Raw genomic sequence first — 27,935 nt, 5'->3', positions numbered from 1 at the left:
TCATCTGTGACTTTTATAATGGACCATAAATGTTTCAGAAGAATGGTCTGGCAAGGAACTTCTTGACTCATTTTTTTTCTGCAGGCTCTGAAAACAAAGAATGTGCATGTATTTAACAATAAACTGTACAGCTTTTGGTTTGAACTCTGGCTTAATTGAAATCAGTGGCAAAATTCCCCTCTTTTTATGATGAACACTGTGGTATAAAATAATTCCCTTCACTGTTATTAATGTACTGCTCTTTCTTCCATCCCCTCTATTCTTTAAATCTGAGTTTTATTTATATGCTGATATTCCTGTAACTGCAAACCTAAAGAGAAAGCCTCTGTTCCCCTATATCCTTTACTTGCCTTTTGCATTTTTCTGCATGATTCCTCTTTGATCTGCCTCTGAATTTAATAATGAAATTTGACTCAATATCCCTCCCACTATATATAGCTCCTGCTACATCATGTTCTGTTACCTATCATCTGACAGTGTAATTCTTGAAATCTGGCCATTTAATTTGGTCCAAGAAAATGTATCATTTAAGAAAAGGGCATGTTCATTTGACTAAGTGAATGCACATTTCTGTTTTCTTACCAAGCATTGGTGTATGGGCAGTTTCTCGTACTCTGTGTGTGTGTGTGAATGTTTACAGAATCCTATCAGCAAAAATGGCATTGGGCAAGAATATTAACTACAATAGCAGCATTCACGGCTCGGTTTCTAAATATGTTATAACGCTGAATATTCTCATTTCCTTTCTGCATTACCTCTGCCTGCTACAGGGCTAGGAAGGCAGCCTCGCAGAATTTCTGAATTCAGATTTCACCTTCCCCTGCCATGGGACAGGAAATGAAACCTCCTGAAGCCTGGGATCTCGGTATGAATGGAGAGCATTGTAGATATGCATCGTATTTCACTCCTCCCTGCTGATACCCGCAATGTCAGTTCTTTCCATCACCGGGGCATGTTTAAAGACAATCGCAATGCCAACCTCTTAACTAAGTCAAAACATTTTATTTTCTGCTTTTCCAGTTTCCTAGAACCCATGATTAATAATGCCTATCAAATTACCTGATCTTCAGGAGAGTCAACAGGACTATTCCTAGGATAAGAACTATGCAGGAGGAATAGGCAATAATGTAGACTGCTTCACCTATAAGGAAAAGACAGAAAGCAGACATGAAACATTTACTTCTTCAGTAATAAGAATCAGATTTGAGATCTGAATTGGAATGCATACATATGTAAGCTAAATTAGCTATCAATTCTGACTTAAGTAATTAAAAGGAGGAAAATAACCTAGCATGCCAATGGTAGGAATAAACTCTTCCTTCACCAGTTGGTGCAAAATCATCTTCAGACTCCTTTTAGTAAATACCAGCTCTGATAGCACTTCATGTGTGTACATGTGTACAACCTTTTACTCTACTTGGGGAACAGCTTGTTACTCAGATTTGTGTTTGGGAATATTCTTCCCATTGATTTTAAGGTGTTAACTTTATTCTGTGTATCAGAGGAGACCTGGCTCTTACCTGCTAGACTTTTCCTTTTTCACATATTATGAAAATTGCAGTGCGCAGCAAAGCTTGATCTAGAATCAAATTAATGTAAAATGGGATCTAACATTGTGTTTCTGGGCCCCGTGCCCATGAAGTTTCCTCTTTCTCTTAGGCTTCTCACCAAAAAGTCACTTAGGCAGCTTATGTGCTCAAAATTCCAACTGTTGAAAAACTGGGAGCTGTTTCAACTTCTGTTTTCCAAATGAGGAGAAACTTATTTTTCCTGGAGGAATGAATCCATCAGTTTTGATCAAATATTCTAAAGGAAATGTTTAAGTTGAGAATGTAACATAAACCCTAAACCTGGGATGGAGAGGCGCAGAGGTTAGATGACTGGACAAGAGGAGTCATATCCAGAGCCATGAGCATAAAACGAGACCTTTCAGTTACTTTCCTGTTGCACTGATTCTGTCGTGTTTATACAACTAAATAACTTTTATTTATATAGGAACTCAAATGCAGAGGGCCTTAGCTGTTCCCAAGCTCCTCTACCTTACACAGGCAGTGAAACATTCATTGGGGAAGAGATGGAGTCCCAGCCCCATCACTGAGCCACTTCTCTGGACTGTGAGAAGGCCAAAATCTGGTGTTTGAATCAATTATTGTGTTCCATGTGTTCGTGCATATGTGTGCACAGACCCTAAATGAGACATTTCTGTATACACTACATATAAGCAGCAGATGTATAGTGTACTACAAACACAGGCACTATGGATACTGGAGTGGCTCCAGTAAGAGAGACTGAGTATATATTCTACGATGGAGCAACCAATAGGAAAGAGCTGAGCAGGATGCTGGACCTGCTGGTTTTTATTGCGGGATGATGCTCACTTTTTCTCAAAAAGCTATCTAAATGCCAAGTTTTCCAATAAAAGAAAAACGAAAGCAATGACCGAACTATCACAAGTTGCACAGAATAAACACGCTGCTTAATGCAGCAGGCTACTGAAAGATACTTCATGTGGTGCATTTTTGAAGGAAGGGAGGCAAGGCCTATCATAGTCTCAGTGCAGGACTGCTGGTATCATTAACATGCTAACATGTTATGATGTTAACATGAAAAATAGATAAGCAGTTGTCCCTCTTCTCAAGTTGCAACAATTCTTAAAGACGATGAGTTTTAGGAAAAGATGGTATCTTAGGCTTTTTTTAAAGTTTCTGAATCTTAATTGTACACTCAGTCATTTGTTAAAATTTTCTGCAATTGCAGGAGCAGTTGTAGGGGAAAAAGTTTCCTACTTTTTTTGAAGTGGAAGTTGAGGTGTACAAATTTAAGGCAAATAGAAGTTTCCAAAGTACATCACTTATCTCAAGACTAGGAAAATTATTAGGAGCAACAGTCATGGATGGTCAAAAATGGGCTAATATAATGTCACCAAAACATTGTAATATTTTTCTTTAAAATGTTGGAAAAAGGGTTTCAGTTTGATAAAGCAAAACACTTTGAAATGATCAGATGAAATCAGAATGTTCTGCTTTTTGTCAAAAACTTATAAAATGCTACAGTTTTGATGAAGTAATTTCTGGTAAAAGAGACATTGATTATAACATTTTCACTTCCAGGGGGAACACAAGAGAGATGCTAATGAGATCATGCTAGAAGCCAAGTATTTTCTCCTACCTTCTGAGAAGTAAGGGAATTTGTAAGGTGAGGAGAGGGCACGTTTTTGTGGCTGAAGAGCTGATTCTTCATTTTATATATTCTTTGTGGTTTAACTAATTTAATGTGCTTATTCATCTTCCCTTAAAAATGTTGTTGGGGATAGGCAGTTTCTTGCTAGGCAGTCTGCTCTTCTTTAAAAATCAAAAGGTTATTTTGTAGAAATTTTTGCTATTAATCTATATCAAATCAGTTCTTGAAATGTGAAATAGTGCTAGGGAAGTTAAGAAATACAGCTATCAAATCTTGGCTCTGTTCATCCCAAATCTTGTCCATGAAAAGCACCAGAATCCACATTTCAATTCCTGTATTACATAACAGGCTGTATTATCCCATTTTGATCCCTGTATACATGGTATTGACCATCTGAACATGATCTAATAACAAGGTAAGGCTTAAAAAACTCTGCCCTAAACAAACAATAAAAACACCAGCTGGAATTAGGCACGTTTGTAGTTACAGATCAGTAAACAGCCTTAGCTTTCGTGTTGTGTGCCCATTCGTAGTTCACTGGGATCATAGAATTCATAGAATCATTTAGGTTGGAAAAGACCTTTAAGATCATTGAGTTCGACCTGCTCTGGAGAGCAGATAGATCCATCACAAGCATTAAAAGCATGACTAAAAGTTAGAATAATTTCCTATTCTTAGCAGAAGTGGTAAGAAAATGTAGTGTACGTAACGTGCCTATGCCATTACTTTTCTAAGAAACAGCTGTCCCTATTTCAGCATTTCTCTTCAACTGGCTGAGGTGCAGAAGACCAAACCTGGTTTGGGTTCTCTGACTAGTTGGAGAAAGGAATACAAATATCTGCAGGTACCATGGAGAAAGAAAGGCGCAGACAGTGTCTAAGGACTTATAATAGGAGGTGGCTAAAATACAAGATGTTTCCAGCTCTGTCCTGCAGAGAATGAACCAATCAATACAAGTGGAGAGCATTATTCCCATTGCCAGGGAAAGGGCTTTGAGGTGCTGGGAGGGCTGCTCTGTCCTGTGGAGATGGCCTGTAGTCATAAGCTTGTGGACCTTCTCACCTTGGGGCTGGTCTATAGCAGGGCCACTGTGGCTCCATGATGCGTGTCTTGCCCTTCCTAGGATGGGCTGCCAACCTCAGGGACACGATGACTGGGGCTGCGGGTACCACTGAAGCACTAGCTCGAGCTGTCTACATAGACAACGGACATTTCCAGTCATGAGGTTTGGTGGAGGATTGCTGTGGGCTCGGCAGCTGGAACAATTAGTGGGATTACACTCTTTCATATACATAGTGAAATGGCTGTGAATATTCATCGGGCAGATTAATTCCAGTGGGTACTCAGAGGTTTCTTGGCTGCCCACAGCTTGTCACAGGCTTTTTTCTACATTTATAAAACGGTCACATTGACAGTGTTTCGTACCTTACAAATTAAAGTCGCTGGAGTTGAACTAATCTCAGTTCCCGCAGCAGCTGGTATAATTATAGATAAACCCTGCCAATTACTTGTTTATCTAGAGCCTCAGCATGGCAAAACTCCTCAGTAGGAAATATATGATAACTTTACGATTTAAGATGAAATGAGATTAATTTCAATAGTTTTGGGTCAAGCCCAATTTTATTGTATCTCACAAGAACAGGATAAGAGTTCTGTATATCTAGCTTTCTCTTCCAGCCAAAAAAATACCTTAGCTCCAAAGCTCTATGCTGATCAAAGTAAATGCTTATCTTCACACATCAATCATTTTTCAAATTAAAGTGTGGGAAGCAATCTTTTAAATTATGCAGATCTGTAAAATCACGGAGATAATTTGCATAGGATAAAGCCAAAACCAAACTGAAAGTGCATAACTGGGTAGGCAATAACAACATTTTTGCAGTTTGGAGAATTTTTGTTTGATTTATCACTTTTTGATGTTGTTTCCAAAATGACTTAAAGTTCTGGCCCCATCTAAGCTTAAGCAAGTCTCGTTAACTTTTATATGGTCAGGACTCTGCCCATGTCACATCTTGCTAACAGGGTTGTATCAGCCCACAGACGACTGGCTTGGCTGGTACCATCCTAGGCACGTGGCTGAGAGTAAACCCAGACAAGATTTTTACACAATTATGTTATCATATGCTTACACCAAAAGCTGGAATAATGTTCTTCCAAGTAAACATGGTTATATTTACTAATATATATGAATATATGGATATATGTTTAAATTTGTTATTTATTGTGAAAGACTGCTTCTATTAAAACCAGTCTTATCCAATTGCATGATTTGCAATGCCACTGAATAGAATGGAGAAATTTTATTGTTTTTTGAACAGTAAGTGTGTTTTTTTAATTATAAAATCAAGAAAAAGTTTAAGAAATCTGGAATTTCTTCTGGGCATCTTCAGCTATAGGTGGTCATTAGTCTGAACTGGTGAAAGACATCCTTTTATCTTTCAATGACAAGCTAACTAAAGGATTCTTCTGAGACTTTGATGTAGGGGCAAGACATTGGCAAACTGTATCTCCTGCTTTTCAAGCAGAAAATAGCCAAGAAGCAAATACCTTCAAATACCTTCACACACACAAAAGGCCATATTTGACAATGTAACTGTTTTGCTTCTGCACCCTGGGATTCTTCTTGGGATTTGATTTCAGTAAAGATAAATATTTTGTAAAGATGATAACTCCCTTTGCAGCCTGAGTAATGCACATTTACTAGCATATGAATCTAAGATACCGAGTTAGATTTTTGGCAGTGGGATTTATGAAACAATTTGCAATATGGTTTTTATCATCAGGTAGATATTCTGAATCAGATTCTTCTCCTTGACCTGGCTTCCTATGAGACATTTATAGCTTAGAGAGTTCCCATCTAGTGTACTTGACAGCTCCAATAGAAGGAATATTTTATTGTATGGTTTAAGCTGGTCAGCATTCTTACTATTTTTCTAAGGCCATCCAAAATTCTGTTAAGAGTTCAAGGACAGGTTTTTGGAAAGTATTCAGACTTCAATGGGAACAGAATTAACTGGGTGCAGGCTGCTTTTAGCAAACATTTATCTGAATCTCTGAGGGAAATGTATAATACATTTTATCCACAGAAAGGGTCTGCAGTTAGAACTAGTCACAGGGGTAAAATATCTCACATTTTACATTTTCTCACTTAGAGCAGGATTTCTTGCATTATAACTTGCATTGTTTAACCACTGGAGTCTCATTCCAGCTAGAGATTCAGGCTCCCTCTGTAGCTGGCAAAGGGAAGCCAACACTTCCAGCAAAGACAGTCTGAAAAGGTGGGATTAATCTTCTTCTGAGGGTCCCTGACTTTCTTCTCTGGCTACACAGAGTACTTGGATGACACACATGATTCTTAAGTAATTTTAATGCTAAAGTTACAGCTGAACGCTTAATTATTCACATACAGGTCTCAGGAATACCATTCCCATTAATCTATTTTTATATGTCCCAGGTTGCCCACTTCAGCAATAGTTGAAGGGTGGAGATTATAGAAGTCCCTTCATTTTGTACTGCACACAGAGCTTGAATTATTTTTCCACTGTTAAAGGTGTTCAGTATGAACAGTTCCGGGAACTAATTCATAGTAATGCCTGGAGTATTGTAATCTGCCCCACAGAAGGTAAAATAGGTCATTCTCATTAGAGTCGATATTTGTGCATTTAGTGTTCTCACTGCGTAATTGGGTCTTTCAAAAGGAAATATAAAATTAATATTATTTAAGCCATGGGAAAATTTGTATATTAATTCAATATCCTATAAATTTATGTCACTTAATTTCTTACTGTAAATGCATGGAAATAAAACCAGATGCCGCTCTTCAGCCCGTGGGATATCATGATCTGCAACTGCATGCCCTTCTGTTGCATGAGAAGGTAGTCTGATGGACTGTAATACAAGCCCCTCCTCAGACCACTTACTGTGGCTTCCTAATTGCATTGCTGTAACAACTATGGCACAAAAAGTCAAGAGAGGTAGGAGAGAAGTAGGTGTGACATCAAAGCTAATAATTTGTATTACACATGATGGCTACTCCTCTCTAATGACTGTATGGAGAGTCAGGCTCTGGTGGGCTTAATAGGTTAATTTTCCCAATTATAATATAGTGATTGTGAGACATCTATTTCAAAACTACTTGTCAGAGAAGTTGATTCAGTCTCATTATCTTTGGTTTGTGGTTATATAAGCAAAGCCAAACAAGGAGATTTTTTTCTGCATTATGTTGAATGGGGCAGCAACAGGTAGAGCTCACTTGCCTGAACCCACCCAAAGGAATCAAACCTTTATTCTGGCATACATGGGGGAAATTTCAAGAGTACTTCTCTTAAAATCATGGAGTGGTTTGTCCAGACTCACCATTAATTGAAGAAGAATGGAGCTGTGCTCTGGAAAGCTTTCCTTCTGGCATTTCTGTATTTACCCAATGAAAACCTTTCTTCTTATTAGAAATTTTACCTGAATATTGGAAAGAAAATACCCATTCAAAATATTACTTTAAAATAATAATTTAGGTGAATATTGCTGTTTGGTGCTTTGATAAGAGTCACAGAATTTATAAAGGCAGCTATTTAAGAATATTGTTTACTGATACTTGATGAACAAAGTGAATGACAGTTCTTCCTTTCACATCTCATTTAAACCTCCCCTGTAGTTTGCCTCACAGGGGACAAGCGTGCTTTAAAAATATCCTTACCTCAAAACAGCTTAAATTCTCTTGTCACATAAACTGTTTTAGAAATAGGCCTACCAAAATAATTGGTCCCACCAAGCCAATATAGAAGGGATCAGAAATGGTTAGTAGTTTGAAGTCATTTCTAAAAGGCAGAGCATATTCTCCAAATGAATTGCTAGACCTCAGTCAGCTCTTCCACAAAGGCCTGTCCTCTTAGTGGGCATGATTTCAGGAATGTATCTGAAAATATGTATCTTCTGTTGAAATTAAAAGTAAAAGGTTTACCTAAGTAGAATAGTTTACAGAGCCAGAGGCTAAACCATACAAGACTATGTATGGTCACTCACATTATGTGCAATGAAGAAGGGGAATGAAAATGATATGACAAAGGCCCACGTTTGCAGCCTGGAACATTGTCTAAATAGCAATGGACCAAATCTCCTTGTAATAGTTTTGGTTTTTTTTTCTGTGAGATTCAAAAGTACAACCCAGAGTTAAAGGATGTTAGGAACTTAACTTCTTACTTTCTGTCACTGGCATTTTTGCTTATTCCTGTTGTGACACCGATCCTACATTGGCATTGCTCCACACTGTGCTTCTGTCTCATATAGCACGCAGTTACTCACAGTTCTTGTCTGCAAGACTGAGCCTGCAGCAAGCTTTAAACCTGCCAGTAGAGCCACAAGAGCAAACATTTGTGGCAAGGCAGTGCTGTACCAAGAGTAGGAAGAGGTGATGGTGTAGACATCATTTGTAGGTCTGTTCACACCAGTTCTAGAAGCAAAGATCCATTTTCCTAGCCCTGTGTATTTGCCTATTTAGAAAGACTTTAATGTTAAAAATCATCACCAGCGTAAGAGTGAACGTTATCCAAAGTTCACCCCTAGGCCAGATGGATGAGTTAGCAGGAGGGGCTGGGTGAGGTCTGCAGCAGAGCACTCACTCCATGACTCTGAACTGCCATACAGATAATGGCATTTAACACTGTGCCTTACAATCAAACCCATAACCATCTCTCTCTTCAGTTTAGCTACATTACAACTAGACATCTAGAAAAAATAAAAGCAAGATTCACAAGACTCTGGAAATGTTCTATAGAGTAGGTGCCAATCCTTTACTCAGCAGAAGGCCCTGGATCCCCAAACTGTTTTTGTTTAACTAGCAGGAATTTGTCGCACCACAGGAGCAAGCAAGCTTCTGTTTTTCAATCCCAATTAGGTTACAGAAGTTACCATCACAAAAAATAAACATTTTATCCTGAGACTGCTTCAGGGAATGGCAAAAGCTCATGAGCAATTATTTGATTATTATGACATGAGGGACATCTTTTTGCTCTGTAGGTAAAGAATAACTAATACAATGATGTTATCACTCATTTGAACCATTAAATACAGCCATAAAACAAGCAAACAAATAAATAACATTCATCAGCAAAATCACTGCCAGTAGTCTCAAACCTAAGTGTGTGATGGTATCACTTTTCCAGGGGAGTTATAAGATTTTTAATCTTTTCTCAGAGTGAATTTTAGTAGTGATTAACTAAGCTTAAGGACAGTGTTTCAGCAACTTGATTTTGATTTCTGGGTAGACTCTGAGTGACAAGAAAAAAATTACACCCTTATCAGCCCACCAGACACTATTTTGGCCACTAAAACTAAAAACCTAGCTAATTCATTCAGTGAAACACATACACACAATTGATACACGTTTTTAAAAGACAGTCCATCAGATGGAACTATGAAATAGTCATTGCTTTTCACTAAAATCTTTAGATACAGTTACATCTCCCAAGCTAGGTTTATATTATAATTTTATAATTATATATATTATGTATTATATATTTTATATATATTATATATAAAATATATAACATAATATATAGTATAATTATATAATAATTTTATAATTACATATAGAAGACGACTGGTGTAGGGTAAGATGCACTAACACATAGTATATGTGAAGAGGATTTATATAGCAGAATAGCTGGTGTGGTAAATCAGAGACATGAGGAGAAGAGGATACTGTGGTCTTTAGTCTGGTCCATGGACTGGATGCCTAGATGTAGCTGGAGCTTTGTAGAGGGGGCAGAGGAACCTTCAGGTTCAGTTTTAGGCTGAAGGACTCAAGGAACCACCCTGTGATGTGACCCACAGCACAATAAGTGGGGGCAAACGGGGCATTTGCTAAATTGCTAGATGTGTGTGAGCTATACTAATATTTAGCTCCCAAGAAGAAAAGAAAACCCAACATAATTTATCATATTATTTGTAAAAACAATGTACCAAAGTACAAAATTAGCTCATCATAGGAAGACTTCTAATCTGAGTAATAATACAGACCCTGGAAATTAATCTTTTATTTTTATTTCAGCAAATTCATGTAATGAGACGTAGTCAATTTTATTCATTTACTGCTAATATAAATAACAGGAAAAAACTGTACTTGCAATTTGTGTTTTGATTTGAGTTAAAAACCCGCAGATATAAACCTTGCTGAGATCAACAGTAGCAAAGATATAGTAAGGATTTGGTGTGTCAACATTTTAATACTCTTTAAAACTGATTATTCTATTCATTAAAATTTTGTGTGTTACTCACGTAACTCACTGAAGCAGGATTTGCTGTGAAGCATGTGATGGAAGAGCTTGCACAAAGATTGCTCTGCAGGAGGCACATTCTGGCAGGTACACTCCACACGCAGCATCGTGCCCCAGTTGCTGATGTAGGCTCCTTTGCAGTCAACATTTGCAGAACAGGGCATGTCATCCTTGATTAAAGTTTCAAGACAATCTTCATCATCGTAGCATTTTTTTGTCACGTGTCTCCAACACTTTGACCAAAAAGCTGTGTATTTTTTCCTGGTGGAAAAAACCCAGAAGTATACCATGACAGTTTAAGAACTCTGTGTTTTCACAAAAAGACATTTAATAATGATCATGAAAAGAGAGTATTTCCAAGGTACCCCTTTAGCCTTAAAAAATCACAATATTCAGTGATATCTGGCCTAAATTCTGCTCTGATTTGCACCGAATTGGTTTGAGTGAAATCTGCAAAATTGTAATTTGAGGAAAAACTTGGTTTTACTGAAAAATTTTTTGAGAAAAAGCAACTGCACTTCTAACCAGCACCTGTGGAGGTTTTCCCAGGGTTCAGCAAAAAATCAGAGTGAATACCAACAGTCTCGGATCCTTGGAAAAGAAATGCAGCTAGAGGAATTAGACCAGTCATCACAACGAAACCACACTAGGTTCTGTTCTAGTGGGCCAGTTTGCTGGGCAGCATGAAGGAAGAATGAATATTCCACTTATTTTACATAAAATAATCTACACCCAATGCCAATCCCTCCTCCCCCCAAGTGCTAACACAATACAAAATGTCCAAGGCTCAGGAAAAATTAGAAGTAATTCTGTTGAACTTAAAGATTGATAGCGGAGATTAGTTATGAGAAGAATTAACTTTTTTTCCCAGCTCAATAATCTCAAATTATTTCAGTTTGCTAATCTTAGGATATAATAAAATTGGCCTTTAATGCACTATGAATGATAATAGAAAACATCTGTTAAAAGTTAACTGAGAAATCTGTAGATATCAATTAGAAACCAATTTATCACCTCCATTAAATGTTAGGGAATGATAAAAGTAAGCTGTTTTACATTGTACATTAATATATTAAAACATCTTTTCCTCAATCATAAAATTAGGTTATTAATTTACCGTTGATATTGTGTAGCTGTTACAAGCAAGTCACATGGAAAAGCATGGGCTGTTACAACACTGACAAGGACATTATTGTAAATATTTTCATTATACAATCAAAGGTTTCAAAGCAGATGCCACCTCTGTGCTAATGGAATTATTTTCATTCACCTCCTGATTTACAGATATGGCTAGTCATGATTCATAGACTAATTTTGGTAATTATATCCACTTACTGTCAGTGCCAGGAAACATTAATGTTCCCAAAATGATGGGTAATTCAGCAAGTCTCCATTATGATATTACATGTGTACACATGCACATGCAAAGATATACATCTGTAGCCCAATCCTTCTTGACATAAAAAGGGGCAATTCCCACTGATGTCAGTGTGAATGGCCTGCACAGAACTAAAACCGTCTCTTGGCCTCTGGGTTTGTTGACTGAAGGTTAATTAGAGCGCAGCTTCGAGGTAAGATTCAGGCCTAATCCACAAGGGAACTGGTGACTACACTGAAAAACAAAGCGGGCCAATTGATCATCCACAAATGGTGGCAATTATGTAGAACTACTAACACAGACTAATCCTGTCTCATGTTTTCTACAAATAAAGTCAAATCTGACAACTGCATTATTCTCATGAGTTTGGTGATCTGTGCATGTTTCAGGGCAGCTTTTTTCAAATATCGGTATGCTTGAGATGAAAAGGATAAAAAAAAAATTTGGGCAGGCCAAGTTGGTTGTATGGCCATTGGGTACAAAGGTTCAGACTCTGCAGTAGAAGAAGCAATTACTTAAACCAAACAAACTTTGTCTCGTCCACTGCACATTTTGTGCAAACTGCTAGAAGGCAAAGGTGCAGGCTGGCAGGTGCTATCTGAAGAAAGTGGTAATGAAAATACGCAATGGCATAGTTTGTCCAGCAGAAATGCAGTTAAGCATCATGAAACAGGCTAAGAAAAGCCTGCGCTAGATTCCAGATCTTTCTGGAAATTAAATTTTTCAGTTTACTTGTGGAATTACTTGTGGCATTACCACAGTTGATGCAGACGTCTGTGAAGAAGTCAAACACAAGTGATGATACACAGTACAGTGCAGAATATAATTTTGTTGTAGATGAGATATATGACATATATGTAAACGTTGTTTACCAAATCATTATTCAAAAACACATTACTGGGCAAAATCTTTCTTCTACTTACCTGCACAATTCATTCTCTTCACACATGTGGATTACATTCAGACACGATGGGGTTGGAACTGCAGTAACTGCACAGGGCTTGCCATGAAGAAGTTCTTTGGCTCTGTGACAGGATTCATCAGGCTGGGTGCAATCACAAAACGTCATCATTTGGGCAACTTCAAAAGGCATGTTTTGATAGAAGAACCTCATGGCTGTTTGACATTCTTCCATGTTGCATTTCTTATTTACTGAGCAAACTTTAAGGTACAGGGACAACTGTTTGTTACATACTTCATCTTCAACACACTCCTTGTTCATTTCCAAACAGGTTCTGTTTGCTCTGTATGCTAAAAAGAATAACAGTTTTTAAAAGAAAGTAAGAAGAAAACCGTTCTCAAGTGATGATTGTTAGTTGATGATGCCTGCAACATTCCCATTAAAAACAAGTTTGACTCCCAAAAACTCTGGTCCAGCTCTTCCAGCATTGCCCCTTTTAAGCCCATTTTGTGATCTTCATACTTCTCCCTTCCACTGCTTGGCCCTCATAAGCAACCCTCCTGCAAGTTTCTGCCCCTGCCAGATAAATAAGGGGGAAGAAAGTGAAAACTAGCAAGATGGAAACTTCTTCATGGTAACAGTTCCTGGAAGCTAGTGGCTAGCAGGTACCTGAAACCACTGAGAACTCCAGCAAGCAGTCTTGTGCTAGGCTGTGTACTAAGTAAAGGAGAAGAGACTGTAAATGACATTTCTGTGCTTTTAAAGCTAGTTTAGGTATTTCTAGCCTATGCCATACACGTTCCAAAAAGATCTAGGAAATTCTGACTCTAAAATGTTTATGAGATAAGATTTGCCTCTGTAAATTTAACGGGGTCAGGATTGTTTCCTGACATTTTTAGATTCTTACCTACCCAGTAGCTTCACTGAAAATATGTTGGACCTATTGAGTCACTGCTCTTCAGTAATTTGAATGAAAACTATTCATTTTAATCTCAAGATACATTGTACACTATCTGAACACAGAACTAAAGTGAGTTATTAGGATTCATAAGTAAGTTCACACTTACCTTGTTTGGAGAGAGCAGATAAACTCCATTGTAATTTTGTTTCTGTACTAATACTGTCTAGAAAAAAAAAAGGCATAAGTGATAAATAATGTCTTGACTTACTTTTTAACTTTAAAGCATTGGCTGTGTTGATGGCATAGTGCCAGTAGTAGAAATGGACAAGAATCAAATGAATTAACTTGACCAAATAGGACCTGTCAGCTTGTTAACAAACTCTAAGATAATTTTTATGCATATTTATAATTTTGGGGGGTGAAAGCACAGTTTATCAATGGCTGCTGATAACATTCTCCACACAATTATAGATCCTGTGAGTTGAAGAAGAGTTCTTAGAACTGCTCAGCACAGCATAAAATCAGATTTCTTGTGAATAAATGAAGGCCAGAGGCATGAACTAATGATGGGGTCAGCAGTGCACCCAGTTTTCAAGGTCAACTAACTGCTTGTCATGATCTAAAGTCAAGGCAAGCAGACAATTCTTGTTACTAGAAAATTATTGTTATTGGTCTTATATTGTTTCTAGTTATAGTGGCATACTAAAAGGAAATTATTTGGATAAGACTGTATCAAATAAACACATTGAAGGACAATAATATTTGCACTCAGGCTATGATTTTACTATCAAATTACTCATTTGCATCTAAATAAGCTCTTAAAACTGTCCTGTTTCCAATGTTAAACTGCAAATAATTAAGAAAAAAAATTTCACAGACTTACGCACACTACTGTTATGTATGAAAGCATTCAGACTGCTGCAATACCACTAACCTGTGTCGGTGTCCTGATTTTTCTCATTATCAACATCATCATCATCATCGTCATTTTCACTAGCTGCTGAAGCCTGGCTCTCTTGAGAGTATTGTAAACAAGCGTTGTTAAATATTCCCTTCCATATTTTAATGCATCTCATCTGAAGTGGTTCTGAGCACTTGCACTCTCCCAGCACAGTTTTTCTCAGTTCTTTCCATGCTGACACACACTCCTGGTTGACCATCGGGAGCCTGCATTTTGCCACATCTGCCTGGCATGCTCGCTGGAAGCTCTTATACACTAAAAAGCAGTAAGGGTCCTCTCGACAGCGTTGTTTTGCAATACTGCAGTCGTTCTCTAATTCTTCTGGGTGTCTTTGGTCTTTGGTGTTTCTGTGTTGCCTAAAACTCAGCTCAGTATCTGATCTTGAGGAAGTTTCCAAATGTTCTGTACAAATAGGTACAGAGATGTAAATCAAATGGAAGATGGAGTATCATCACTGGTCATCTCAAAACAAACTCAGGAAAAGGACAATTTTCTTAATGCAACAAAATGAATGAAACAGCTCTAGTTTCATTCTGAGCTGTAAGTAAATACATAATTTCAGAGCCTTGCAGACTAATGAATCTTACTGTGATTCTTAATGTGATTCTTACTGTGAATCTTAATGAATGCTTACTGTGTCCTGATAGCTGTATAATACAGTCTACTTTAACAATTCAGCTGCTGACAGTAATACAAGAAACCCTCACTAAAATCATATCTAAAGGGGTCAATCTCACATAGTTTTAACCACCTACAGATTGGACATATCATGGATTATAGTATTAATTGAATACGTAATTTGTAAAGAGAGAATGGCAATTCCAGAAGATGGTTCATTCATTATCTAAACCAGGCATTTAAGTTAGACAGGGATAATTACTCCTGAAAGTATCTACCAACACCATAAAATATCATCTGTAGGTAAAACCTATACTAGTGTAAGTCCATGCAGACTTTTTGCTATACTGGTGAGAAATGTAATCTCAATCAGAAAAAAAATATAAAATTACTTAATTTTGCTAGAAGCAAAAGCAACTGTTCCAGTGACATCAACATCAGGCTTCAGATACCTACTCTTCTTATTTTGGGCATGGAGTAAGAGATCAGAATGTTATTATTTCCTCTGCTATAAAGCCATATATTATACTACTTTACGATGCACACTGGTTGGTGCCAACAGGGAGTGATGGATCAATGCCAGGAACCAACCTCTGGGCTTGCTTTTCAGACTCATTTGCTGACTGATTTTACCTCTCTTATGTCAGCTTTGCTAATTAGTCCAGGAGACCCTGGATCAGAAACTGCAAGCCTTTCATACATCAAGTAATTCCCAGTTACAGATATAGACTTTCTGAAGGGAAAAGAGTTCTCAGAATAATAAACCCCCCCCCCCCCCCAATAATAAAGGAGCTGGGCCCATTGATCACAACAGAATTTTTAAAAGGATGCATTTTATATATTGTGTACAGCTTTATGAAGGTAGTAACTGTTCCCCACATTCAGTAACCTCTCCTAGATGTATGAAGATACTCCTGTAACACAATGTGACACAAGTGCACAACTGTGTGTCCCCATTCACTCACACTTCCATTCACAAGGTGGCTGGATCTGCCTCTCTACACGTAACGTAGATCCAGTGGCACTCAAACCTCCTTGGGCATGGGTAGCTCTCAATGCACATTGTGTTTTCTTTCTTGCTTTCCACTGGACTGAGCAAGAGCTTTAGAAACCATTTGAATTTCTCACATGCATTTTATTGTCTTTGCTTATGTTAAAGCAGATGTGGCATTGCTTTCGTATGCATGTTGGAGTGTGAATATCGTAGAAAAGACAAAACTAAATTTTGGGGAAATTATTAGATCTAAGAAATGTGTGAAGAAACTTGAATCCAGTTAAAATGAAGGTTACAAAAATGTATATTTCTTTTTGCTCTTTGTAATTAAAATTTTATGTTGTTACCTTTATTAATGCTGCATTGTTTCCCAAGCAAAGTCATGATGCTACAAAAATCACCCATGGTGCAGACACAGTTTTTTTAAATTCTGGGTATTTATCAGCCAGGACCTGGTTAAATCTATTACATCCAATAGCATCTTCTGCCTTGCATCTATTACCTAGAACTCACCGTTAAAATTATGATGTTGTTAATGTTTATGGTTACATAAAACAATTCAGTTGAAGCACAAAAATAATGGTTTTTTTCCAAGAGAAGATGGTTTGAAGTTAGCTTTGTTTGAAAACTTGTCATAATTTACAAATTTTAAATAAAATTTAGAGTGATATAATAAAGTTGTGGGTACGATATTGCCGCCTTTTATTTGATCTGACCCATTGCCAGAATGTCTATTCTCATTTCCAAAGTACACAAACCCTTGAACCCTTACCTTTTATTCTAGGTAGATGAGACACAGAGACCAAACTAAAAAGATGCACAGGAGCTGAGGGGCACATTCTGGACTGAGGCACTGAGACACTCATCTTGTTCCTGTGTAGAAATTTGGTTGCTGGTACAGGAACAGGAACTCACAGTGTGGGCCAGGTGAAGGTACTGCCATGTAACAGAGTAAGAGAAAGGGACGAAGGAGGGCAGGCACAGCCCCATGGTAATGGTGATGCTAACCCCATGCTGAGAGTTGTCATCTCTGCTTCAGATCCCTCATGTGAGGACTGCACGAGCCTACAAATGTCTGGCTGTTTGGATATACCCTCGGACTGCTACCTTAAAGAGCAACTTCACTGCCTAAGTTTTGCAATGACAACAAATCTGAAGGAGTCCAAGAATATTCTGATTCTTAAGTTTTTGTATAATAACAATAAAAGAGAAGTTAAAGTAAAATGCAGAATCCTTAGTTTGTCTGTCCAGTTTCAAGCCTGTTGCTTGCATGTGCACTTGGACTCAATGACCCACTCACACAGGCTGTCAGGTCGTGTTTTCCTTGTATGTGTAGTAAAAATAAAGAAAGCGTACTAGTTTGTAAATCTACGAAGGTATATCAATCAGCCCTCTACTTTATGGACTAAAAGATTTCCAACGTATTTCATTATGTATTATTGCTTAGGAAAGTTAGAAGTTACTTAAGAAAGTTACATAAGCAGCAGTTTAATACCATTTAAGAAAGTTTTATTTTGTGAAAGCCATGGTCTGCCTTGACAAAACAGGTATGCAGGGCCCCAAACCAGCACATTTCCTCTCTTCACTTCATAGATATTAAGTATCTCACAATATATAAGATAAGGAGTATGTGGCTCACAAGATCCAGGCTGGTCATGAGGCAGCATGAGGATCATATTTTAATCTGCTAAGCGCTTATGCTATTGTCTCTGCCCTGCCCACGGTGATGTCTGGCTTCCTGCCCTGCTGCTTCCCTGGTGACTAGTGTGGAGCAGCAGAGACCATGTAGTAAAAGTGCAAAGCTAGCAGCTGTGTGTCAAGCTTTAATGCGATTAGAGTTTTAGTGTTATTTATATGTTATTTATATGTTATTTATATATATGTTATTTAAATAGTAGCAGAAGGCAGTCCAGGTGAAGACCTGTAGGAGGAAACAGGGCATTTTGCCTGTACCTGAAGAAATGAGTTACCAGCTATTCCAGAGTGCGCATCTCTACCCCGCCACCCCAAAATCCTTTTTCAAACAGTGTCTGTGTTGCCCTTTCTCTAGTTGCTGTTGCTGACTATGGAGGGTTTGAGGATGTATTAAAACATGCACTGCTACAGGGGATGTCGCAGCCCAGCAAGAGCTGCAGTCCCCAGCCTCTGCTCCCACTTCACCTCTTGTATCAGCAAAGGCGGAGGTGATGGTGGCTGGGCTTGCCTGTACCTCTCCAACTCCATCTCAACTTACCTTTAGAAGTAGCGCATGACCCTGACCCTTAGCCCTCACATTTCTTTCTTTCTCCAGTAGCCAAGCAGTTCAGGAGATCTACTGAAGGCCAGAGGCATACAACACTCTCTGACCATAAGAGCAGGGTGGGAAATATATTATGATATGGGAACTATGGAGGCTTATGGAGGTGGGTGGGTGGATATTCTACTCCATATTTTATCAAGTGAGTAAGGGATAATAAAAGCATTGCAGGAGACAGTTTCAGGAGGACAAATTCCAGGGGTAGAAAAAGAGCAAGAAAGGAAATGAGGGGCTTGTGTAAAAGTTAGCTAATTTACAAAATTTGTGACTGTCTTCTTCAGGTTACTGAGGACACTTCAAGGGTGGAGGTGAGCAGAGGTAGGGCAATAAGAAACACAAATCCCGGTATATTTTATGCAGATCCCCAGCTATGTGAGTTGTGGTGAGGGGTCAGGAGCAGGGGCTGTGCCCAGGGTGGCCCTGTGTGCTGTGCGTGCTCCACGGTGAATCACAGCGGCTGACAGCCCGGGGCTGGGAGGCAGTCTGTGGGGCTACAAACATACACAAGGCACAGACAGAATCAGGAAGCACATCAGATTTATGGCGTTCCCTTGCCTGGCCTCTTGAAAGCTGTATAGAAACAACCTGTTATCAGTATTGGTCTGTTTGTACACTGTGTTGATTCAGCTGTGATGAACAGCAGCAAATATTTTATTGCTGGTTTTCAATTACTGTTGTTTTACCATTGATTAAGTATATGTAATATATTTTAGCCTATACATATGCTTCCAAGGCATTTACAAAAAATGATCCCTGACCTAATGCTTAGCAGCCATTATTCATAAATTGATTTATTTGTATGTACTATAATTTATGTACATGAGACCACTGATAGAAGCATGACAGAGTAGAAAGTGGCACTTCCAGAGTGATAATTTCTGTTCGGGCACAGTCAGCTCTTCAGTCATCTCAGAGGGAATTGCACCTGCAGACTGCTGAGGAAAGTACTGGGTTTTCCCCTCCAGGGCTGGTGAGACCCCATGTCCAGTGCTGGATGCCTGAGGATGAGAGGGACATGGACATAGGGGAGCGGCTCCTGCAAAGTGCCACGGATGTGATTAATGGGCCAGAGCATCTGTTCTACAACGAAAGGCTGAGAGAGCTGGGGTTGTTTAGCCTGGAGAAGAGAAGGCTCAGGGGCGGTCCAGCACACATAACCCGTGTGTATAAATGCCTGATGGGAGGGGAGTGCATAAGGCAGGGACAGGCTCCTTAGTGGTACCCAGTGACAGGACAAGAGGAACAAACTGGAAAAAAAGAAGTTCCACTTGAACGCCAGAAAAAACTTCTCTAGTATGATGGTGGCCTAACAGCAGAAGAGGTTGCTCAGAGGGGTTTTGGTGCCTCCATCATTGGATATATCCAAAATCCAACTGGGCACAGCCCTGGGAGACAGCCTGCAGTTTACCCTGCCTGAGCAGGGGGATTGGACTGGGTCTCCAGAGGTCCCTTCCAACCTCAAAGAAACTGTTATTCTAAGAAAAATAAACTTCCAAATCTAATTAAAAATATGATTTCTTAATATATAGGTGATCTGAGGGGTTTTTTTTGGTTTGGTGGGTTTTTTTGTTGTTTGTTGGGGGTTTGTTTGTCTGTTTGTTTTTTAACCCAGATGTTTCTAGTTCTGAAAAATTAAGAAAATATATACTCGCAGTTAAATTAGAGCTCAGAAATTTCTGTTGTTTTCAGTGAAATAAAGGAAGAAAAAACCCCAGAAAATCCCGAACTTTAAAATATTCATTGTGCAGTGCTGAAACTTCTTTGACATTTTCAAAGTGAAAAGTTCTGATTCCATCAAAATGAAACAGTCTTTTCCATTCTGGCCTGCAAGCTAACTCATAGATATTTTCAACCACCCTCCCTGCCCCCCTCCGCCCCGCCCCCCCCCCCCCCCCCCCCCCGCCGTATCTTGACACAAAACAGGAAGTGGAAGAAGGATTGGACTCAGAGGACTCTAAAAATGCTGCTCTAGTAGTAGAGGAGCAGTGATGGACAGTTTGACAGAGAAAGGAGTGACTTAGGCTGTCATCTGGAGGGTGTTACCAGACCTGCTCTGAGGAACAGAAGATGGAGGTCTTGATAACGCACACATTTAGCTTGGACGTTGCAGCCCAAGGGAGTGAGTTATTGAACTTACATCACAGAGTAGGAGCGTAATTATATTTTGTAGACAGGTTTTTAATAAAGAAACTATCAAAAGGAATATTTTCCCATTGCCTATTGCCTTCAACTAACACATTTGTGCTCAGCACTGAAGGGCCTTTCTGTTCCTACAGCTCATCTATGAAGTTTTTAGTCTTGCACATGCAGAGTACTCCTGACGGACAGCATAACATCACTCTTAGTAAAAATGCTGCTGTTAGGTTTTCTGTCACTGTTTCTGTGAGCTCCCTGAGAGGTACCATCAGCTGTCTGACTGTGGGTTTACAGCCTCTGGGTCACAGCATCTAATCAGCACATTTAGAATAATTTGTCCTAGACCCAACACAGTATGTGAGTGCCTTGCAATGCTGGAGGGTCCTTGCCAAAAGCTATCATCCTAAGGAAATATACAGACGCAGAACCAAACAAGCCATCGCAAGAATTTATTTTCTGAAGGTTTCTCTGGTCCAGTTACAAGTACCATTAATATCAGTGAATAACCACAGAGGACAATAAGCGAGGGAAATGGCATGTTATGGGACAATGCAATAAATCCAAAGGGGAGACCACAGAAGTCATCATGCTGGCTACAGGGTGTGACGCAGAACAGGCTACAGTACAAATCCTGATCTTTATGTCAAGTAGCCTCAGTGCTAACGCCTTTGTGAATGATGTGAGAGAAGCAAATTCTATTTCTGATTTGGGGAGGAGGTTTGGTTCTAGAAACCTCATCTTTAGGTCACTGTCTTGAGCCTGAAAGTATTACATATTCAAATACTTTTTTTCAAACAGCAGCCATATCTTTTGAAACTGTTCCACTTCACATAAATATTTTAAAATGCAATAGAACATGAGCTGAAACCCAGTTCCTTTGGGGGCAGTTGTAACCATTAGGTTATCATGTATTTTTCATTTACTCTGTCTGTTCTTAAAAGTATTCTTAAAGTTCTTAAAAGTATCTGCAAAGCAGATACACATCTTGAACAGGACACACTAAGAAGGACTCCTCAGAGAATTTTCTGCTCTAATTATTTTAAATACTGCTCTTGTGACTTGGGATGCTTGGGTTCCAATCTCTGCAACAAATCAGACAGAGGCCTTCAGGTAGTTCACACTGCAGGTGAACATTCTAGCAATGGGTTATTGACCACAAAGTCAGGCAGTATCTTCTGCTGCCTGGCTTCCAACACAGACCAAACATCAAACTGGGTCCTGGCATCAAGACAGGCAGAGGGACTTTTACTTTATCAACCTGCTGCAGCTGAGGCTCAGAACAGATTATGGCATCAGGACCATGACATGGCTGGGTTTGTTTAAACGAAGTCAATATAAAGAGAAGGGAGGTTTCCATGGAGATATAGATACCTCTGATTCCCACTGACAGAGAACCTGCCTTATGGAATTAAGTTGTTAGAAATGGCAGCTATGTACCTAAATAACCTTGGCTGCATCTATGAACAGGACCAAGGCATGGGCTAGGCTAATGGCAAGTGACTGTGTCTATACTGCTGCATTTTTTACATGGTGTGTGGTCTGGACCAAGCCTGTGAAGGTGGCGTGGGCCTGGAGTCACCCCCAAAAGGCAGTTTTGTGCAGCCAGCATGGAGGTAAGACAATACAGTTATATGGATTAATGCTGCCCCATGACAGTTGATCTCAGGGACAGAAAATAGTCTGTCCATTTATATACTACTGATGTAGCCTTGACAGATCAATTGATCAATTGATCAGTCAACAAAGGATTCATTACTAGCTTGGTCTATTGACACCACCCCACTGCACTGCCACTCTTCTCCCTTTCATATTCACAGCACCTGGCAACTCGGTAATTAACAGCAAGGTCTTGGAGGGATCTAAAGAAAGAGAGAAATGGTGACCGATACCCAAGCTTTGTTCAAGAATTTAACTGGCCTTCAGAGAAAGGAGCATTTTCACCTGAATGACAACAGAGATTAGGATGAGTTTCAGGTAAAACTTACAACATCTGGTCTTCCCCCACTTGAAACATACCTTACTTGGAAATGATGCACAAAGCATTGGAAGCGGAATAAACAGAGACAGAGATTGATTTCCTGCTTTCATTTATGTGAGAATGTGAGAATTCAAGGAGGCTTAGTCACATCATAACCCACACTTTATTGTACCATCACTCCCTGCAAGTGAATCACTCTGACGTGTAGGTACTATTCACTGAATAAATACAGTGTGCCTCCCTATAATGCAGCTTTCTTTGAGGCATGCTTAATTTGATTTGTTTCTTATTCTAATACAATATTTTAAAATTACTCTAAGTTTTTACTACGTAGTTTTGGGTATCATTCGAGATCATAGGATCATAGAATCATAGAATTGTTTGTGTTGGAAGGGATATTAAAGATCATCTAGTTCCAAACCCCCTGCCATGGGCAGGGACACCTTCCACTAGACCAGGTTGCTCAAAGCTCCATCCAGCCTGGCCTCGAACACTTCCAGGTAGGGGGCAGATCAACTCCTCTAGGTTATGGAAAACAAGGTTGGAAATTCTTTCCAGCTGCATGCTGTCTTTGTTTAACAGGATCCCACAAAAACATAATTTCTGCTGAATTCAGACTTCTGAGTTGATTCAGACTGACTTTGTTCATAGTTCAAAAATTTCTTTTATCAACTTACTGAAGAGACAGTGTGACTGCTACTGAGAATAGTATTGGCCCTTGTCAAGGATTTCAGAAGTTGACTGTCTTTTGCCAACATTTTCTCTTTGAACTCTCCATGACTTAGTTCAGTTACCACAGCAATATTATGATAAATTCTGAATATGCAAACATTCAGACACTCAAAATAAAGCTGCATACAGCATACAGAATTACCTGAAATATTGCAGACATCTTCAACAACATTCCAGACACTCTGACATCCGTTTGCAGCATTTATACATTGCTCCCTCAAGTGCAGACAGTCAGTAGTCTGGCCAGTAGATATACTTGTGAAGTACATGAACAACACTGTAAAAACAGAATATAACAACTATTTAATACAACAGATATTGTACTGACCTTTTTCATTTACACTTAGATTATAACAATATAATTTACTATGGTTTATCTATAGATTCAAATTTTCTACCAAGTTACTTTTTAACAGAATAAAACATTTCCTCGGTTTCATAACTGGAAAATTAAATTTTAATTTTAAATTTTCAGAGTTGCAGTATGGCATATTTTGTATTGTTTTTACCCCAGTCTTATAACATCAACCATAGCTATATATGACATCAGTCCATAGATATATAGAAATGACTGCAGTTCTAAGATCCGTAATAAATTACAAAAAGGAAGACAGTATAAAATTCAGAGGAAACAGCATTTTATTTGGACTGCAATTTCATCAAGCTAGACACTACACAGGAATTCCTAGGAATACACCATGTGAAAGATATTTGACAGCTACACAACTGTTAGATAATAAATATGATTTTATTTCTTAATACAGTACTCTTAAGCCTCTTCAGTTTTGCTTCACAGATGCATCATTTTGTGAAAGCAACCCCCACATTTATGTCTTTACCTGCTTCCCTGAGTGCACTGAACCTAATGGCCATGTTAATTGCATAAAAAAGTTCTGAAACTGAAGACTGATATGGAGGTTTTAAAGTAAGGAATTTTAAATCAGCATCACCTCTGGTTTATCAGTAGAAAATTTAATTGCCCTGCTAAGACAAACCATTTGGGGTTTAGCTTTTTCATCAGCATTCCCATGGTAACACAGCCTCCAATTTGTAACCATGTGTCTTAATTTTCTATAAAATTAAGTTTCAGACACTGATTTCAGGCCTTATCAAACTAGCTGCTGAACATCTGATGGGAGTGTTTTCTTTAGGTATTGAAGGACACAGAATCTCCCAGGCCAAGTCTCCTTTTTTCCTTTATGTTCATGTAAGTTCATATGGCATTTGAGGAATTTCCATCACTGCTTAATTCTTTAAACATCATTTGCAAGAGGCATGGAATATTTCCCCAGGACTTTTCCAGACCCCATCTAGAGAAATGAAATGTTTCAAATTATACCTTTGAGAAAACAGAAATTATTTATCAAATATCACTTTTAATAATCCTAGAGAGCCACTACTGTTTGGAGGTGATGCCATCCCTTCTGGAAATCTGCTTACCTGTGATATAATAGTGCTACCATAGGGAACAGTTTCTGGATGCATGTTGGTAAAGGTGAAGCAACATTTAATACTTTATAACTGACAGGTGCAATAGCATCTAGTGTGCCTACAAGACTCAGGAGAGGCCACATGTGCTTACTCTAGCTGGTGCTAATCCTTCACCACTTGCACATATTGCTGCCAGTTCTCAGATCTGTGCAGGGATGGTTGCGATTTCAGTGATTTCCAGCCTGAAACACCCTTAGGCCGTGTCTGCCGGTCAGCCTGGAAGACCTGGAAGTAGAAATGGCTCCTGCCACTTGACATTGGGGAATGTGCAGCTGGCCCATCCATAGGGACAATTTTGGCTCATTATTTTAGTCCCAAGACTGTCTCCAAAAGTTCTTTCTAACTGTGAAATTGCTTACTATTTATTCAGATGACAAGGGAAAAAAAAAAAGTTTTCAAATACTTTATGAGTGAAAATTAATGTATATATATATAGAAAATTACAAACCCAGGATCTTTTTAAGAAAAGGTATTTTGCTGTATGACCATTTACCTGTTTTGTAGGTACTAACACAATGGAAGATTTACACATTTGATTAGGATCCGTGCTACTAAGAGTCTGTGCTGTCGTCCCATCCCTGTCCCCTCCCGTATGTCCCCCCATTAAGACAGCTATTGAGAACCACTGACTGAAAACTAATAAAGTAAATCGATTGATAAGACAATTAGCAGTTCCTGCTCCTTTGTAAGGATTATGTCAGAGCATGTTTATTTCTAACCCACCTGGAAACTGTGCCCACAAAAAGGAGGATATGCTTTTGCAAAGTAAAGAGCTGAGTGGCATAATCTGTGATTGAAGCTAATTCAATCTAAGAAAGGATTTCTCTACATCTACATATTATGGATGGGTCTTCTGTTTTCTCAGCAAGACATGGGGGCATACTGTCACAAGCATACATGAAACAAACTGGCCTATATGATTTTAGAATCTAGTGCACTGTAGCTTTTGTAATTGCTTAAACTGATCGTTACTACTTTAGCCATTCACTTTAGCTATTTGCTCTAGTGTATGGAGTATTAAGCAACTATTTTCTACTTAGAAGAGTTCAGGCCACTGAAGAGTTAGTTTGTAGCTAAAACTTTTAAAGACATCCATTTTGACATGAAGACACATAAATTTAGATTTCTACAGGAGTCTGTATTTTTGCGCAAGTGTCTACTGAGTCACTGGGTAGGTGTAAGATTCCCGGTTCTGGAGAATTTGGTGTCTAAAATGGAAAGAAACAAAGGACATTTCAGCATCTTCATTTTGCAGATTGGAAACTGAGGAACAGAGAAATTGCAGTCTCTCCCAAGATTTCAGAATTATTGCCTGGCAGATAATACTGAATCATGGGAAACGAAGCTGTGGTTGCTATCCAACAGCCAGAGCAGCAAGACAGCTAGCTCCAAAGGGGAAAGGCAAACTGTAGTCGAATATAGTTGAAAAGTGATAAAGAACAGCTTTGTTCTAACAAAACCTAGGGCAGAACTACCTGCAGCGGGAGATGAGTTTAGAGTAGCGGGGTGTTAAAAAGCGAGGCAGCACATCTACAAAATGTAGAGAGGGGAAAAGGAGAATAAAGGAAATTAAAATATACTCGTCTTATTGTATTCTTTCCCACGAAATCCTTCTACAGCACATTTGTTTATTTTCCCTTTTCCTCTGTTCGGACCCGAAGGGAAATGTCAATGGCCCCCGGTGTGGCGCTGCCGCCACCGACCGCTTCCCACTTAGCAAACAGGTGGCTGTTTATTTAGACCAGGCATCCCGCCCGAGGGTCTCCTCGCCGACCCAGCTTCTCACCGCCGGGGGTCCTGCTGCCCTGCCTTACCTCCCTGCCTTACCTCCCTGCCTTACCTCCCTGCCTTCCCTACCTCCTGCCCTACCTCCTGCCCTACCTCCCTGCCCTACCTCCTGCCCTACCTCCCTGCAGACACGCTGCCCGCAGCCGGGCTGCAGGGCCCGGGGGGCGTCGCACCGCGGTAGGACCCCCCGGCAGGTACCTGTCCGCCCCCGCCCGGAGGCGCCCCGGCGGAAGGAGCAAGGGGTGCAGCTGTCCGGGAGGCCCACGGAGAGGGGAGGCCGGGAGGCGCGGGGCGCCGCCGGCGTCCCGGCGAGGCTGGGGGCTGCCTCCCTCCCCGCCTCCCCCGGCACTTACCGAGGCCGAGGAGCGCGGCCATGGCCGGCGGCGGGCGGCTGCTGCTCCGCGCCGAGCGGGTTGCGCCGGGCGGCAGGTGCCGGTGCGGCCCCGCCCCTTCAGCACCCGCCGCGGGGACAGCGCCCCGCCCGGCCGGCCCCCCGGACCCCGGCCCCCCCGGCCCCCGCCCCCCCAAACCCCCGGCCCCCCGGCCCCCCCAGCCTCCGGACCCCCGGTCCCCCGGACCCCCGGCCCCCGGCCCCCCGGCCCCCCCGGTCCCCCGGACCCCGGACCCCGGACCCTCGGCCCCGCCCAGCCCCTGCCCGGCCCCCCCCCGCCTCCCCTGCCCCCCCCCCCCTCCCGGCGCCCCCCGGCCCCCGGCCGCGCTGCGGACCCAGTCCCGCCACCCCCGAGGTAGGTACTGCCCCTCTCCCTGCCCACCGCCTTCGGCCAGGAGCGATGGGTGAAGCTGCCCCCACCCCGCCAGCCGCCCTCGCTGCCCCCGTCACCCCCGCGCTTGCCTCGCCCCGCTTGCCGCAGCAGCAGCCAAGCCGTGGCCACAGCGGCCGGCGCCCAGAGGGGACCCGGTTCTCGGGCATTTCCCGGGGGTCTGGCGCTCCTTCTGCCTTCGGTTCCCGCCTGGCTTCCACAGAAACTAACGGAGCAGGTCTTTGGCGGCTGCCTGTTGCCTCCCCAGGAAATGCCTGTTGCTATGTCTGATCATCCTCCGTATGCACTTTTCAATGCATTTTCGTAGTGAACTTTGTTTCGTCTCAGATGTGGAACAGGATCATGATCTGTTAAGGAGAGAGAGGAACTATGCAGCATGTTGGACCACAGACCAGAGGAACAGATAACTACTTCGTTGTCTAGACCCATACTTCACTATGGATCTGACTTCAGAAGTTGTACTAAAATACATCAAAAACCAATTCGGCATACAAAAACCAGCATCTGACTTGGGTACTTAAGAAAAAA

General features: G+C 40.4%; 1 protein-coding gene across 1 annotated transcript; it reads right to left on the bottom strand.

The window, feature by feature from the left end:
• On the bottom strand, window positions 1–27,013 carry GFRAL (GDNF family receptor alpha like). Its single transcript, XM_037392361.1, is given in 12 exon segments — window positions 1–71; window positions 74–87; window positions 1,060–1,141; window positions 7,537–7,635; window positions 10,453–10,712; window positions 12,753–13,080; window positions 13,798–13,854; window positions 14,566–14,994; window positions 16,552–16,627; window positions 16,630–16,706; window positions 23,489–23,623; window positions 26,979–27,013. Coding segments are annotated over 12 exon segments (1,650 nt in total). The 5' UTR covers window positions 27,001–27,013.
• Window positions 27,014–27,935: the final 922 nt, after the last annotated feature.

The sequence above is a fragment of the Falco rusticolus genome, chromosome 6 (genome assembly GCF_015220075.1).
Source record: "Falco rusticolus isolate bFalRus1 chromosome 6, bFalRus1.pri, whole genome shotgun sequence".
Classification (NCBI taxonomy): domain Eukaryota; kingdom Metazoa; phylum Chordata; class Aves; order Falconiformes; family Falconidae; genus Falco; species Falco rusticolus.
This window is presented reverse-complemented; position numbering and strand designations above follow the sequence as displayed.